The 18,427-nt window shown below is 38.4% G+C and overlaps 2 protein-coding genes across 2 annotated transcripts in view; one reads left to right on the top strand and one right to left on the bottom strand.

Moving 5' to 3' along the window:
* Positions 1-16,852, bottom strand: part of fam110b (family with sequence similarity 110 member B) — a 56,649-nt gene extending 39,797 nt beyond the window's left edge. Inside the window, exon 1 of the mRNA XM_076293401.1 lies at positions 16,766-16,852. The gene's annotated coding sequence lies outside the window, so the exon portion shown is untranslated. The remainder of the gene's footprint in view (positions 1-16,765) is intronic.
* On the top strand, positions 1,654-2,733 carry LOC143134957 (zinc finger BED domain-containing protein 4-like). Its single transcript, XM_076295694.1, has one exon. The coding sequence runs from the start codon at positions 1,654-1,656 to the stop codon at positions 2,731-2,733; it is 1,080 nt and encodes a 359-aa protein (XP_076151809.1).
* Positions 16,853-18,427: the final 1,575 nt, after the last annotated feature.

Genomic DNA, 18,427 nt, shown 5'->3' on the forward strand with positions numbered 1-18,427 from the left:
AAAAAGCACTGCTGCCATGTGGTCAGTTGCATGCTAAATAATAGTTAGCTGTTTTTAACTGTCTAGAAAATTAGCTTAACTGTCAAAATGTCATATAGTGCGACGCTGCATCATATGGTGTGACAGCTTTTTTCACACAAAAAAAAGTCACACTATATGACATTTCTGTCACACCCTATGACCAAATTGCATTTTTACATAAAAGTTCTTGTAAAAACATGTTTTTAATTCAGATATTATATGTTTTTTTGTTAAATCTGTGATAATTGGGAAAAATGTATCTGTACAATTCATATTTCTCATACTTTTTTCTTTTATGTTACCATGCGATGTAAGTTTAAAAAATAAATACTAAACTTTCATCTATTTTGCTGTTACACGCATACACCATTCATACAGTGACTTCAAAATTCGTTGTTAATGATTTTATAGTCATTAAAAACCCTGTTTTGCTCTGACACATGGTGGAGTGGTGCAGTTCATCGTATGGCGTGACACCATGTCATTTGGTGTGACATAAATAATGTCACAAAAAAAGACTTTTTAATTGAAAAATCATTAAAACATCAATAGCACACAAAGGAAATGGTATCTGCAAGAACCTCAAGAATTTTGAGTGAGTTCTTACAAGAAATATCAGAATTAAGCTAAAATATCTGGTTACACTTAGGAGCATTCTCCACCTTGACAAAATAACTTGTTAAATGTTAGGTTTTTCTTCTAAATATTCACAAGGAAATGTTGCATATCAAAGCAAACATAATTAAAATGTACAGTGACATAAATTAAAGTAGAAAAAAGTATCTAATTTTCATTTTATTTCAAATTATTTTCACGTCACACCATATGACAATTTTAGGCACTAACATGACAAATTCACATATAAATATATATTTCACTTTTTTTTTTTGAAAAAAAATGTATATTAGTCAAGTTTAGAGATACAGCAACACATATAAACACTTTTTAGGGATGATATTTGAAGTTTTTTAAAATTCCTTTTTTCAGGCTTATTTGTCATCCACCCACATGCTAAGGTAACAGACTAGCTCAAAATCTCGAAATTGACCAGTGCATGAAAAAACGATGTTTTCACCTGCCGTGTCTCGCCTTAATCAGTCATATAGTATGTTTAAGTCAATGCTATTTTTCAGACTTTTCCATCAGTTTTATAAAACTTGCAGGTAAAATAAGGGTTCTAAATATATCTTATAAGGTGACAATGACAATATAGAACAAAAATATCAGTCCAATATTCACAAAAAGTAAAGAAATGTAAATACTTTGTTTCTAAACAGTTCATATTATTAAGAACTTGTAAACAAACTTTTAAGCATGTTAAGGAAATACAAGATAATCTATGGTCGCACCACATGACATTTTTTAAGGCCGCAACCAATTCATTCTCATGAAAAAACGCTAAAATCACATTATTTGAAATTTTAATATGGATTTTTTATATACCCAACATTCTTAATGTTTGAACAATTGAAACAGAAATTCTTATTTTTAGAATTTTAAATTTGGCCTGTTGAAAAACCTTATCCGTCATTGACCCAAAATCTAAATAAAATTAATATTTTTTTCATTAACATATAGTGATATAATAACATTGAAGGCACTATTAAATGCTAACCTCGAATGCACTATTAAATGCTAACCTCTACATCCACTTCCCAACCTCATCAGCCAACCGTAACAGATATGTTTGATGCCCATCGGAAATGGCAAAATTCAGACACCAGATCAAAAAAAATAGACACATTAATAATAGAAATGATTGCCACAGACAATCTGCCATTCGCTTTTGTCTCAGGTGTTGGATTCAAGAGGCTGGTGGCTGCACTGGAGCCCAGGTACAAATTAAAATCGGAGAAGCACTACCGCACCAAAATGCTTGAGGGCATAGTTGAAAAAGTGGAGAAAAAAATCAAAGCAGTAATTTCAGAGGAGGCTGGCCCTTTTTTGTCCTTCACTACAGACTGTTGGTCTGGGGACACTGAGGCACTCATGAGTCTCACATGCCATTTCATTGACCCCAACTGGGACAGGAAGCAAGTCCTCCTAAATGCGAAAACAATGTCAGGCTCCCACACAGGGGAGTATATTGGTGACATGTTCATCAGTCTGCTGGAGTACTGGGACATCAGCCATGACAGGGTTGTACTTGTTCTCCGTGACAGTGGGGCAAACATGGTAAAAGGTCTCAGACTGGCGGAAATACCTGATCTCAGCTGCAGCGCACACACCCTACAGCTTGTGGTGAATGATGGCATCAACAGTCAGCGAGTAGTGCTGGACATTAATGCCAAATTAAAGAACATCGCCAAACATTTCAACCACTCTGTTCTTGCAAAGCAGAAGCTTAACAAAATTCAACAAGAACTTGGCCTACCAGAGCACAGCATCCTCCAGTCTGAACCCACTCGCTGGAACTCCACGCTTCATATGATGCAGAGAATGGTGGAGCAGAAGAGAGCTCTGAACATCTACGCTCGAGAGTATGGGAAAATTACCACTCTATCCCCTGACCAATGGGACATAGTTTCCAATTTAATTGATACATTGGAGCCTATGGAGGAAGTCACCCTTGAGGTGAGCAAGTCAGAGGCTTCCATCTCCTGCATCATTCCGAGCATTGCTGTGCTGAAGATGATTCTTCAGACAGAGGGGCCAAACACAATTGGGATCAAAACTCTGCGAGAGTCAATGCTGCAAAGCTTACAGAGATAGGCAAACTGGTAAACCGCTAGAATGGTGGAAGCAAAATTCATCCCCTCTACACCTTGTTGCACCACTAGCAAGAAAATTCCTTTGTCCACCCCCTTCCTCAGTTCCCACCGAGAGAGTGTTTAGTGAGATTGGGAACATTTATGACAAGAAGAGGAGCAACCTCAAGGGCGAACATGCCGAACAGTTGTGTTTCCTGCATGACAACCTCCGTTTCTTGAACTGGCAGTATTGAGAAGCATAAAACATGCCTGTGAAACTGTGAAATAGTTAAACTTGAAACTTGTTTACATTATTTTTTATGTTGCTAGTATGCCCTTTGTTACTAGTGTGTTTGCAGCACTAATATATTTTTATTTCATAAATATTCAATATATAATCAACATAAAAATAAATATGAAATAAAAATATATTAGTGCTGCAAACACACTAGTTGTGTATTTATTTATTTTATATTTAATTCATATGTTGATTTTTGAATGTTCAATTTTCAATAAATCATGTGAAGTTTACAAGTGTTGTGCCTCCTCTTACTAGTATGATTTTTAGCATGCCAATTAAGCATAATACGATAGCATATCGGCCCTAAAAATCTGTAAAATGGTATTTCCTAAAAATCGGTATCGGCATCGGCTTTAGAAAAACCCAAATCGGTCGGTCTCTATTATAAACTTTTATTCCACTGCTTGGTTGAATTTCCCATTGTCCTACGTAATAGATACTTACGAGGTTTAAACCGCTCCTCCGCTTCGCATCGGGGCCGTTTTACTAGCCTGGGTGCCATTCCGAACTTAGTCCCGCCCACAACGTTTGAGGTCGGGAAGTTCGGTCTGGCATTGATCAATAGTGGCGCGAGTATGCTCGCCCAAAAGCTGGCGGGCCAATCAAATTGTCAGGGCGGGCTTTATACGATGATGGACAGATGCTCAACAGTAACGTAATCAACCACGTCACCAAAGAGCGCTTGGGTTGAATTCGTTTACAACAACGATGGCTGCCGCTGGAGAATTGAGATGTGTAGATTCTGCTATCAGGTCTGTTCTAGAAGATATCGACAGCGAATTAATTTTAAAAGAAGAACAGAGTAACGGGATCAAGGCATTTGTTAATAAGAAAGATGTTTTTTGCCGAAGCAACTGAAATGGGCATCACGGCGATGCAACTCGGCGTGCACGACGAGGTGGATATAGCCAGTCGTTGCCAGATCCTTTTTTGAAGCCCGGAATCCTGGCTGCTGAACAACAAGTGGAGGGACATGCTAGGCTCCGATGTTTTTCAAGCCAACGTAATGGGTATCGTCGTGGACGAAGTTCATCTAACTTACAAATGGTAAGAGAATCTAACTGTCTGACTTAGTAAATAACTCCCAATGTCGTGATATGAATCCCATGTTGTAAACATAGTAGCCTAGGTATCGTTGTACGTTCGCTAACTCAGACTTGGTACAATCATAACGTTAGTGTGATTGTAGCGAACTAGCTGTTAAAACATTCTAATGTAGGTTACGCTACTGTTTTATTTCTATCAGTGGTCAGGCTGCAAAAGGGCAGAAGGGCATTTGGGTGTTGCTTTATGTACTCAAGCACCATACCCATATTGGTAGTCACTGTACCCCTTATAAGTGATGTATTCTTTTTAGATGTCAGTCATTAAAAGTATTAAATGATACTACTCATAATTTCTTATTTTTACTGTTACTTATTGGTTGCTTTTTGTACTGCTATATATTCCAGGTACACCTGTACTGACATTGACCGCTTCTGCTGATCGGGAATCCAGAGCCAGGGTTATGAAACAGCTTCAGATGGACAATCCAATCCTTTTGGCCCTGAGCCCAAACAGAACAAACATCAGACTGGGTCTGATTAAAGTACCTGGCCATACACTGGAGTGCCTACACTGGATTGTGAGGGATGTTAGTACAAAGCTTGACCCAGCAGTTAAGACGGTACTTTAATGGAGTCACTAGTTGTCTGCGGAAAGCTTTGTACTGCCATTTTGAGGAACACACCACATCTGTTGATCTAGGACATCTGTGCTGCACTCACTGCCATTCTGTTTGTTCTTGTGAACCTGAAGGTTGTGGGGAGCTAATCCCCAAATATGAACACTTTCAAGGGGAGGTTTCATCACACCACAAACACAGAATAGTCACACCTGAGGGCACACTTTTGATCAGGGAACTGTTACAAACTTACAGGAGTAGTTTACTTCAGGACCATACAAACATATCACTTTACACAGTCGACACAGCCTGCACTGGTTTTGCAGATGAACTCATTGATCCGTTTTAGAACAGTGCACAGAGATATTTGACCTGGACTTCATTATCCATAATCTCCCTACATACAAGCTGGAACATGCAAAAGAGATACTATGAATTATGCATGAGGTTTTTGATGACATCAAACAGAGTCAAACTAATTTGTTTGATGACTGTGTTGTTCAGGTTGACATGGATTACACTGGTTACTTTGATGACGAGGATGAGGATGATAAGATACAATCATCACCAAGTAACTTGGAATCAGGCTTGTCAATGTTGAAGATCTCAGACTAGCTTCAAATTCAGGCTCAAATTTGTAGCTTCAGGGTCCTGTTGTGCAAATGCCTTTTTTTTACCTCTGTTACATTAATATTTTTGAATCAAATTAAAATGGTTTATACTTCTCTACTGGTTGGTGATGTTTCTGCATTTAAAAGACAAACAATAAGACATGTCAATAAAGATTTTTAATATCTACACATAATAGGTAATGTTTGAAGATATACGCTGAACTTTGAAAAATGGTTTCAAGAATGTGGATACTACTAAACTATTATATGAAAACACAATTATTTACATTGTCATTTATGAAAACAATATTTACAAATTACCATCACCATTTACATTTACTTAATTATTTAAATAGGCACATTTTGCCAGTCCATTATTTTCTCCTGGTAATTCAGCTTTGCCAATAAGTTTCTCTTGAAATTCGGGAATGCATGATACTGCCTGTCTGGGTGATTTTTGTTGGGAAAGTTGTGTCTCCCTGAAAACGTTTACCAGTGTTAAAACGTCCTGTTCTCGGGCCACATGATGAATGCCAGCCGGCCTTGTCAGCTCCAGCTCTGTGTCCGTTTTGTCCATTAGCTCTTTGACGATGCCAATGGACCTACTGATTCTGGCTGCTGACATTTCTGACATGTTTGGTCCCAATCCTCTCATAAATGATTTGAGAAATTTTTTTAGGTGTTCCAGGTGGAGGTCAAGTGGATGGAAAATGGGTGACAACCTGAAATATAAGTGAACACATCAGTGTGAAGAATTACAGTATAGCCTAATAAGTATAACGTGCATTGACAATACATTGGAAAATACAGACTGTTAAATATGGTGACACCAGATGCAATTGCTGAGCAGGTCAGAGAAACACTGCCCACCCCCCACAGAGGTGCAGAGCACAGAAGTGGGGGTTGGATAACATGCTAGTCCATTACAAAATGAAGTTTCTACATATTAACAAAGTGACAGAGGCCAACTTACACATCAGGTACAAGTTTATCCTGGTAACATTTGCTCACACTACACTGAAATTCGGGCTGGCTTCCAGAATACAAGGCATGTCAAAATATGACTAGATGATTTAATCATAGATAGATTTCACGGAAATGAGGAGTGTGGGAATGCACAGTGTTTATCACATTAGACAATAATCACGACTCACTATTAACTCATGTGAAACGTGGCAATCGAGGTTATTCTCATAGTCATATCATAAGAAGTAGAAATGTATTAACAAGCTTACCTCTGTAATGCTTCTTCGCGTTTTTGTACCGGTTGGAGTTGACAGATTGGGGCAGAACTTCTTCAGAGTCAAGGGCGTCTTGGAAGGAGTAGGCTCGGTCTCTTTTCTCTGATGCCTCAGATGACACGGTTCTTTAGGCTGGTCTCCTTCGTCTTCTGTCCATTTTTTAAACACGTGCATGTCGCGTTCCAACCAACCGTGTTATAAAGTTCTGACAGGACCGACAAATGCGATGCGATTTGTTTGCAGTGTTGTGGAGTTGTAATCCTAAACGGATAACTTGATCGTATATGCATTCACCTTTACTGTTTCTCTCAAAAATGAGGTTCGTGTGTTGAAGAACTCTGTGTATCCTTACATTATTTTTACAACACTTGTGAAAATCGCTCACATCTCCTTCTACTTCTTCCAGCGTGGTTGAGTTCTGTTGACATCAACTATGCGTCGCTTAACATACGTCACACACTCCGTTGCTCTGATTGGTTGTAGGTCTATCCAATTGAGTGCAGAGGCATTTTTTTTCCTGGTTCGTTTAAAACACGCCCCATAATCACAGCTCAATGGAGCAGTATCAGACTCAAATTCTGACTAGAATTGAGTATGACTACGTCAGGCTACCGTTTTACAACCTCAACCGTGCAAATTTGCCTTTAACACTTGAACAGATTGTGTAAACAAAATAGCTATTACAACCCCCCCAGCAGGGGTGATTTTCATTTTCATGTAGTGCTTCCACAAAAAACTGTGTGAATGCAGTACAGGCCACCTACTATAAAATGTTTATAATATAATATAATAATATATAATATAATATAAATGTAATATTATTTAATATTAAACCATTTTACTGTGAAACAACGTGTAAAGAGCATCAGCGAAAGACAGGCTGGCAAAGCATAGGGAAAAGATATACAGCAATCCAGTGTTACTTGAGGATTACAGAAGAAAGGAGAGAGAGAGGTTAGGGGACAGGGTGATAATAGGGAAACATTGGATTCATTGTTTTGACCAACACTTGCACATACACTCACGGACACATGCACACGCATATACACAGAAACACAAGTACACACACACACACAAACATGCACGCATGTGCGTGCACATGCACACACACACACACACACACACACACACACACACACACACTGATTCTGACATGCAAACATAAAGGCTGACATAATTATTATATATTATACACTAGAGCCCGACCGATAAAGGATTTTGAAGGCCGATACCGATACAAATATTTGTTGATTTAAAAATCCGATATTCCGATATTTTTTTTTCAGAAACGCGCAACAAAACATTAACAGATTTATTAGTTATTTATGTAGTTATTTATGAGCATTTATTAGTTATTTATGTAGTTATTTATGAGCATTGACCAAAATAATATGATAATGCATTTTAAAAACAAACTTGTTTATTTTTAAATAATATTGTCACAGTGGAACAGAGGAACATCGAAATATATTAAAGTTCTGATAAATAAAATAAAAATAGAAACTTAAGATATGCAACTTAGTCTTTTGAACAAAAACACAATAACAACAACAACCAAATCAAAGTTACCAGTATTAAAATACTTGGTAAGCTTCATAAATATAACTTTGAACTAAGACTTAATAATTACAAAAAATAATGATGACATTATTACTATCATCATCATTTGTATTATCATTAAACAAGATAAAGGTCACTCCTAAATGTTTGAGTGTGCGTGTGTAATAATTAGTGCCTATTGCCTTATAAGCTACCTTATAATTACAATGTCAGCTTGCTTATCATGGTTGGTCAGACATGGTTGAAGGGTTTTTCGTCCGTTTTTATTTTATTTTTAAAATATTCATTTATCGGCCATTATAAATGCCGATACCGATAGTTTGGAAAATGCCTAATATCGTCCGATAATATCGGCCCGCCGATAAATCGGTCGGGCTCTATTATACACACACTCTTTTTCACACAGTCAAATACTCTCACTCTCTTTCACACACAGACATGTGTATGTGCGTGTTTACACTCACACACTCTTGTATTTATGTCAGTGCTTACTGCATTTCACCTTTCATTCATTTTTTCTTTTCCAGGTATCGGAAGTGTAAAGAAAATGGTAAAATTAAGACTACTCAGACACTAACACTACTTAAAATTGTTAAAATTTGAAAATAAATTGACAAATTATTTTCAAATATAATTTTCATCAAACCATAATCTTAAAGTTTTGGATTTATTACATTTTGAGAGAATATTAACTGAATTTGGGTAAAAATGTCAATATAGTGTAACCACAAAAACATGAACCAAATAATTACACTCGCTTAAAAAAATGTGAAATTCTCTCCAAAATCCCTTCTAAAATAATCTGGCATGATCTTGCACGAGAACTTTTCTATACAGTGATGGCCAAAAGTGTTGGCACCCATGCTAAAGTTGACTGAAAAGAGGAATATAAAATCATCTTTTGGAAATTGATCTTAATGCCTTAAGTGAAAAATGAGGAAATATCTAACCTTTAAGGACACCAATTTTCTTAGTGAATGAATAATGTATCATAAATAAATAAATGTTCTTCCTTAAAATACAGGGGTCATAAGTATTGACACCCCTATGTTAAATTCCCATAGAGACAGGCAGATTTTTATTTTTAAAGGCCAGTTATTTCATGGATCCAGAATACTGTGCATCCTGATAAAGTTACCTTGGCCTTTGGAATTAAAATAGCCCCACATCATCACATACCCTTCACCATACCTAGAGATTGGCATGGGTGTTATTTCAATTAGCCTATTAGCTGGTTTGATTTGCATTGAGCTCAATGAGCATGATGATGATGATCATACCCACTCTTTCACTCTCTTATTTTCTCTCACACACACTTTGGGCCCTATTTTAGCGATCTCAAACGCATGATCACTGGCGAATAGCGTAAATACATTTAGAGGTTTGTTCAGGCCACATTCAGGGTGGTTTTGTTATCAAATGTCAGGCACCTGGCACAAAAAGGCAGCTCTTATGCTTCTTAATCAGTCATGGGTGTGTTTTGGGTGTAACATCTTTTAAACCAATGAGAATGACATCGGTCATTCCATTTAACAGCAAGCAGTGCAACTTCAAACACCGCATCAGTATTTTGATAGTAAGCGAAGCATTTGAAGGAATCTGCTTGCATGCAAGACCGTATGAAACAGGTATTACACTAAACCATGCCTTACTAAAACCTAGCAGATTATAGGCTTCACATCTGCACTCGTTTGTTATCTGAATGCATAGGCAAAGTGAAACTAACTTCATCGTGGTGTCATAGTCAACGACAAAACAGTTATACACAGTTAATTACTTTCACTATTGACCGACAATCGGTTACCATCGAAAACTTAGCTTGATAAAATAAACACTTGCCCCAATAATGTTCAAATGACTGAATAAAAGACCTAAGGACATTTATCCTGCAAAGGAGTTGCTGCTTACATCTCGTGACAGTGCGTCTTCAGCTGTGCTTCATATGCACCTTTCGCTGTAGACAAGGTTTTCCCTGGTCAGTGGCATAATGTTTTTTAGATGGTGTAAGACAACGATGTTTAGATCATGTGTCAGACCACACCCCACAGCCCCTTTATCTCTCTTATCTGTATGAGAACTGAATTGAAATCCAATAGAACACAGGTTAATCCTGTTTCTTCATTGATGTTATGAAATGATTTTTGAAATGGAATATGATGAATGATATGAATATATATTAAAATATCCAATTCAGTTTACCTTGATGCCTATTTTCTGTGTCAATTCCTTGTCCTATTGCTGTAGATGTTTTATGGTCAGTTGGTGTAACCGATTTATGTCAGTTGGTGTAACCAGTATTTTACAAAAAATGTATTTTTGTTTTTTTATACTCTACCATACTGTAATAATGGCTGTTTAAACCATTTTTACTCAAATGGTCAAAGAATAGACATAAAACAAGATGTTTTCAGCATATGGACTTGCTCAGTATATGAAAACCCCATATGAACACACAGTGAGGTGAAGCGCACACTGATCCCGGCGCAGTGAGCGGCGCTCGAGGAGCAGTGAGGGGTTAGGTGCCTTGCTCAAGGGCACTTCAGCCGTGCCTACTGGTCAGGGCTCGAACCGGCAACCCTCTGGTTACAAGTCCGAAGTGCTAACCAGTGGCCACGGCTGCCCCAACTTTGTCAACAGTGAATGTATTGAACTAAATCTCATTTCCGAAACATTGATCCTCATTCCCGAAACGGCTCTCTCATTACCGAAACATCTATCTTCTTTACAAATTAAGTAATAATTAGATGATCATATTTTGTTTTAAAATGTATATACATATTATACAACACTACTTATTTAAGGTGTGCTACATAAAAAATGTGTATGTTATCTTTTAGTAAAACAATTAAATAAAAGAAGTTGTAAATCATCATGTATGTTTCAGTAATGAGAGAAAATAAGGAAATGACAAAAAATAATAATTTTTACAAAAAAAAGTTTTACATAGCTTTGAGCATTAGTAATAAGAGTCTGCTTTAACATTAGCCAAAAATACAAATTTTTAACCATATAATTAATGTAATGTTATGTTGCGGTAATGATAATTTTTTATGGACTTCATCTAAAAAATGTAAATAAATATATAGGAAATATTTTTTTAAATCTTCTGAAAATAATGGTTATAGTAAGTTTATACCTTAATCTTATAAGTGCAAAAAGAAAATTGGCTTCAAGGGCATTTTAAAAATTCTGATGCTGGACACCTTCTAAATCTGGATTTTGTGAGAATCACCCGGGTGAATATCTCAAATATTCACATGCGTTGAGTTTGTTGATTGGTGTGTGACAAAGAAAAAGTAGTCTGAAAACAACTAGTTTGCAAGTTTGCAACACATAATTGACCTGACTCGCAAATACGTATAGCGACCATAGAAATCAAAAGGGCAACTTAAGAACAAAGCTAAATCCACTGCGGGCAAATCCCTCCAACCAAGACAATGACAAAATCAGTAGATGCAAGACGTGAGTTTGTGGAAGATTGTTGAAATCTGACATACCACTATGTCAGTTTTTTTAAACATTGCAAGCAGTTCCATTCCCAGACACGAATGTCAGCATCCTCAAGCAAACGCGCAGACCCACCATTCAAAAAGGTTCTCCAACTTAACAGTAACAAAACAGAGCTACTGCTCATTGGCACTCCATCCACACTATCAAAATCCAACATTTCATCAGGGGAGGATGTCATACCAGTCTCTAAACAGGTAAAGAGCCTTGGAGTTATTCTGGACAGTACCCTTTCATTTTCCATCGACATCAATAATGTCTGCCGGACGGCTTATTACCTCAGAAACATCTCCAGACTGCGTCCCTCACTTACACATCACTCCACCGATGTTCTTGTCAATGCCCTGGTGACTTCACGGATCAACTAAGCTTACTGCAATGCAATCCTGCAAGGAATCCCCAATAAACTACTCCACCGGCTCCAACTTCTCCAAAACTCATCACCCATACCAAGTCCACCGACCATGTCACACACCTGCTGATTCAACTGCACTGGCTCCCCATATCACAACAAATCAACTTCAAAGTCCTGTTCATGACATTCAAAGCCCTGCACAACCTCACCCCCTCATATATCACAGAACTACTACAGACCTAGGCTAATTGGCAAACTTCCACGGATGTAGCATCCACAAACTCAGGGCATTTTACCAGGGCCCCCAAAATGTCCTAAACTACACAAGTCATTGAAGAGTTGTGACAACAAACGGGCATAAACAAATTGCCACAATTCATCACATTAATCAAGTTTTAGCAAACCACAAACAAACGTAGCACCCTGCCACAGGTAGGGATGTAACGATTATACGGTATAATGGTAAACTGCGATAAAAATGTTGACGATAACAATTACCGTTTTCATTTCAAATAGCATGATTATCACGGTTGATTACCGCGGTGTGGAAACCGTGGGTTTAATCCTTCCCAGCTTCATCCGAGCCTGCTTTTGACATACAGTAGGCCTGGTGCAATGAAACAAAACTGGTACCCTACTGATTCTGTTGTCTAATTGATGGTTTTACGATTCGTATTAGACTACTCCTGATTTTAAAAGGCGGAACTTTTTCACCGCAAAATGTGCACTGTATCATGTAGCCACTCTGCGTCTTTTTATGTTCACGTCCACATTAAATCCATTCCCCTCACGTTATCAGGAGAATAGCCTAAAGTTTTATTTTGAACACTTACTTTGGTCTCACTCATTGCATCCAAATAACAGAAATAGCAAACTCCAAGTTATGGTAGGGTAAGTTAAGCTATAAGCACATAGCCAATTAAACATGAAGAAAAAAGTGAACGGGACACTTTTTGAAACTATTTCAGCTTGTGTAGGCCTATCAGTGCTTTCTGAACACACTTTTAGAATAATGATGATAATTTTGGTCACTATAACCGCGAGGTTACATTTTCATACCATTACATCCCTAGCCACAGGTATGCCACTCGAAATAGGCAAACACACCTAAGACAGCACCAAAACAGCCAAAACGGTTGCAGATTGATGACCCCCAAAATGCTGTATCAAAGCTGCAAAGCAGCACAAGACAAGCCAACTTCAAAAAAGTGGTTTACCAAACCTAACGCTAACATTAGTAACATGGCAATTTCATTAATTTCAAAACCAAGCATCTCTCACACAAAGTCCATTTCGGACGAGTCCTCAATTGTTACGAGGCGGTCCTGGTCCAAACTCTTCTTTGTCCAGGGTATGTTAAATTAATCTAAAAGCCTCCCGCAACGCAACATAAACAGAAAACAAACACAGAAAGACCTAACAGCTACCCTATACGCTAGCCCTACGTGTGGTGCACAGACTTGGAAGTAGGTCTTAACTGTGTGTGAATGTGATGTGTGTCAGCATGGCAGGGGAATCAGAGAGCGGTCACATACCTGTGGCATCCTCGCGCTCCCTGCCCGGTACTGCGATAGCTCTACGGCCAGTTCAAGCGTTGGTTCTTGTAAGGTTCAGCTTTATTTTACTCTGTGGTGGTTATTCCAAAATAGAGGCCTAATCCATAAAGGTTTGCCCAAATATCAGTTTTCCCATGCATCAAAGGTGGCTAGAAACGAGAGGGGATAAGGCCCTGCTCCCACAGCAGGCCCAAAACCAATTGGCTGTCTCTTAAAGACAGGTGGGCCTTTACCCAATTAGCCACAGGTAGTGACATCACTGAAGCCCCGCCTGTAAGTCAGTGCCATCCCTACCATGCGACCTAACCTATCCTAACAGTGTGTTTGTGTGTGTGTGTGCGTGCGTGCATGGGTGTGTGTGATTGTCTGCGTATGTGTGTGTGTGTGTGTACACATCCTAACAGTGTGTGTGTGTGCGTTTATGTGCGCGCATGCGTGTGTTTGTGTGTGTGCACGTGCGAGCATGTGTGTATGAGTGTCTGCGTACGTGTGTAGCTGATATGGTCCCCCCGTGAACGGAATTCCGCGAAACTTGTCATCCATTCAGAGGGTGTGAGGAGAGGAAAAACTGGGGGCGATCATAGTCTACTGGTTGGACTGTTGAGTTTCCCGCATGTGTAAGTTTCAAGGTAATACTTTTTCTCCTTGGGACAGGCCCTTTTGAGTCTTGGAAAACATTGGTATTGAGATGATCAGTCAACTTGAATGCAGTAACTTGAATGCAGTTTTAAACAAATAGTGCAACACGCTAACCGGATTTAATAGTAATAGTCGCCTAGAAGGGGTGCATCACGATTCTGCCTTCTCACACCGCGACACAGGTTCGTGGATATGATTGTTGCGATTTCAGTTTTGATACGTATCATTACAGCTCTAAGGGATATACATTGTTTGATCATCCGAGATTTCATTTTTGTACAATAACCTTTTACAACATCCCATGCATGATTTCTGAAAAAATTGGGGTTTTGCCCCCTGGGTAATAAGTGCACACAGATAATGGCACACAGTGCACTAAATACCCAGATGATGTACTGAAACTACCCTATCAAAATGTCTATTAAAAAGTGAAGGCAATGGAAATGACAATATTCTCTACTGTATTTTAATTAGCATTTCTTACATCCCATGGAAAAGTGACTAGTGTCTTTGCTGTCTTTATCAAGAGCAGTTTGAGGCCTAACCACATATTGACGAAGGATTGAATTATGAAACGCAGTTAATGACATTTGCAATTGTCACAATAAAATTAGATTCTCAACCAGCTACAGTAGTTAACTCAAACTTGGATTATCCATCTCACAACTTAAAGACCCACAACTCAACTGATGTTATCAGTATGCCCGATCAGGCTAGACAACAAGGCTGTGTGATTGTTAAGCACATGACTTTACAATAGCCAGCAAACGGTGCTTAGGTGTTAGGCTTAACATATGGGACCTACAGGTATACATTTCAAGGGCAAAAGCACAGTCCCTTATTTAAAGAACACTTCTCCTGCATGAATGTCTTCCTGCAAATGTTGCCATATTGTACTCCTGCAACCATTTCCAGAGGGTTCAGACTAGTGTTTTTGATTAAATGTGACCCGATCTGACAAAATTAGCCACAAGTCGCATATTTTGAGATATAGGCCGATTACTTCAAAAACCATTTAAAATATTGAATTTACATTTTTGGTGTTATATGAAATAAGAGACATTCAAAATTAATTTCCCTACATTTCATAGTCAAGACAAGAATGTAAAGTTACAAAAAGTTACATTCAAGTGGGCAAATCCTACCTATGCCTGTCTGTAACCTGTAACTTCACACATGATTTTCTCAGTTTTTCAATTGGGAAAAGATGGTGGGTTGCCATAATTCAAAAGCTGTATCTTGACAACGATTTGTGATATGACTTTGACCAGGATATTGTTTTAAAGCTTACTGCGTCCTCTGCCCATTGATACTAAAATCTCAATTTTGTCCTTTTTGGTCACTGTGACTCATTTTGCCAGATCTGGTCACAAATCATTAAGTCCTCCTAAGAAAATGCCTTTATTTCAAATCCAACTGCAATTTTACACATTGCACACATGCCCAGGAGTATGCAGCCAACTTCTAAAGTTAAAGTATGGATTATAGCTGTTATTGTGCAGATGTGGCAGTTAATTGTGAATACCATTTAAATGTCCACTTTATGCTAAAAACATGTTTTCACGTCTAATATAAGATGGCTCAGACATGTCAAAGGAATAGATCTATGCCAGCTAGATACAAAAATGAGGCTGCCTCTCAATGCAATACAACCAATGACTATCTTAGATGAGAAGAAACCATATTACTAGACTATATCAAGTATGTCTAGGACCCCTTGTCCTTATCCAGCACGATAGACAACTAGGCCCTGTTGCCCAGCAAGCCCTCTCGATTGAACGCCATGGTTGTTTAAACTTTAACATTAGCCAACATAGGCTATTTTTGTTGTATTCAACAATCATAAATGTTGACGCAAGCAACAGTGTGATGAACGGGACGTTAGCTTTCATGTATCCTTAACCATGACATGCATAACAACGAAGGGTAATGAGTCGACTTGGCACTGCCCTCGAAACTAGATGACGATGTTCAGGCATCACCGTTAACTGCTCAGGTGATGGAGCTGACAGGGATACGTGGGGCTACTCACATTAACGTTTGGCCACTTGAACACTGCTTACAGAGCTTCAGATTTAGCTGTTCCCCCAGTGTTCGCCATAATATCCGAATTTATGTTAACGTTACCGTTAGTCGTAGCAGTAAGTAAGCAAACATTGCGGCTAGCTATTGTTAGCTGTCGTTGTTGTTGGTTGACAACTAACGTAGCGATAACGTGACGTTCTAGTTAATTTGGTACATCACTCCTTAATAACATAAAACATGAGAAAATACGCTTTGTTCAAATATGTATAACAGTATATAGCAAGTGTTAATCTAACATGGGAATATACACACCCATCGTAACGCTAAACTTCGATAACGTTAATAAAGGCAAATGTTTCTGATTCACGTTAACGTTACTTGTCTTTAACAAACAAGGAACATCTCCTTTCCAATCCATTAACGTTATGCTTTCTTAACGTTATGCTTCTCATAACGTTAACAGCCTATTCTGCTAATCGGTATGTCTGCAGCTGAACAATAGGGGAGAGAAAGAGCTTAACTCAAAGCTTCTTTATCGCACAACACAGTGTGACCATTTTCATAGAATGCATAATTTTCGTGAGTCTACGCCTTACCTGGATAATCAGTGCCCGGGGACAATGGATGTTGCGGTATCTTTCCGTTAGTCGAGAGTTGTCACAGAAATCAAGCTCGTGGAGGACAGCACCAACTAGCTAATTCAATCTGCAGTGCACCTTCACTCCCAAATCGTCTCAAATTCCTTTTCTGATATGGGGTGGGGGAGAGTGGCATATGTGTGTGTTTCAAACGTTTGAAGCAAGTTGGGCAATATCATTTATGAGCAGCTTCTTTACTGCCGCGGTTGAAAACCTTTCGAATTGCACATATCATAGTTTGAAATATTAAATGGTACATTCCTTCGTTATATAAAACTGTCTTCCCCTGCGAACATTTTATTTCGGTCCATGTTTTAAAGGAGCCGTGTAGGCCTACACTAGATCCCAGCGTTGTGATTTAGTAGATGAGTGGTTCCGTTTGAATTGGGATGGCCTCTTTACTTTGACCCTGAAGAGAACACAATTAAATAATCAAATCCAAACCCGTAGTGTCATGACTCATGTCCTACTGAATTAGCCGAAATTTATGAAATTATTTTGCACGGAGCGAAATGCCTGAATGCCCTTTAGAAACCCTCCTTAGCATAGCCTACTTAAAAAATAATGCAAAATTATGAAAGGATTGGATTTTGGTTTTGAAGATTAGATGTTGGATAATCGTAGAACAAATTGTTCAATAGTGCTGTGCAGTGGGCATTTGATGTCAATTCAATATAAATATGACATCAAACATTGACGTTAGAAGTATGCAGATGTGTACAATATAAACCAGCATAATAAAGTTAAGTTAATAAAGTACAGATATGTCCAGTGTTTATATATAAAGAGAAAATTTGTCCATGAATGTAATTAATGCAAACTACTCAGCTTGTGTAACAAATAAAAGCAAACCTACAAGTCAGGTGCAATAGTTAGAAGTAATGCAGATCTGTACAATATATGTGTGGCGCCATAGAAGGTTGTGGCTGTTGTTAAGTACTTTGTTTCTTGTTTTGGTCAGACCCCCCATTCTTATTTTTGGTCTTTTAGAATTAAGACTCACAATATGCAGTACCGGAAAGTGTCATGGGGTGGCGCTGTGAGATAACGCTGGTATTAGGTAGCCACTAGCCAGCAGCAAGTCTCGGTTAGTTATTCGAAGCCAACGACATAGATATATACACTAGATGTCGCCTTGACTACTGCTGTTCATTGGAACGAATGCGTCAATCGAGACGCCATCTTGCTTCAGTGATCCACTCCTCTATAATGCATTAGCGTCAATCTGGGCAAAGATCTAGCGAAAATAAAATCACCATAAATCGTCAAAATCTCAAGCAATTATCTAATTTTTTGGGTTGTTCCAACTGACAGGCATGTATTTATGGTTGAGTCTACAGAAAACTAAGCTTAAGACGATAATAAAGATACATTTTACCCGTCTAGCCCCATAGACTCCCATTCATTCTGCACTAGCTAGCGGCGGCCCCTAGAGGAACAATGAGTAAACTGCAACCAGGTTCGATACAATGAAAGTAAACAGGCTCTTCGTAGACAGGCTCTGGTTGAGGCCACATACCCCTCGTCTCGTTTACTCATGTAAGTTGTAATCTCACCAGAAGTTGCTGTAGATCTGTAGAACATTTACCTCTGCTACTACATAGGCTACGCCAGTCGTTA

The sequence above is a fragment of the Alosa pseudoharengus genome, unplaced genomic scaffold, assembly GCF_046254945.1.
Source record: "Alosa pseudoharengus isolate Yale_2024_CS ecotype anadromous, Long Island Sound unplaced genomic scaffold, YU_APseudo_1.1 YU_APseudo_1.1_scf_2, whole genome shotgun sequence".
NCBI lineage: Eukaryota > Metazoa > Chordata > Actinopteri > Clupeiformes > Clupeidae > Alosa > Alosa pseudoharengus.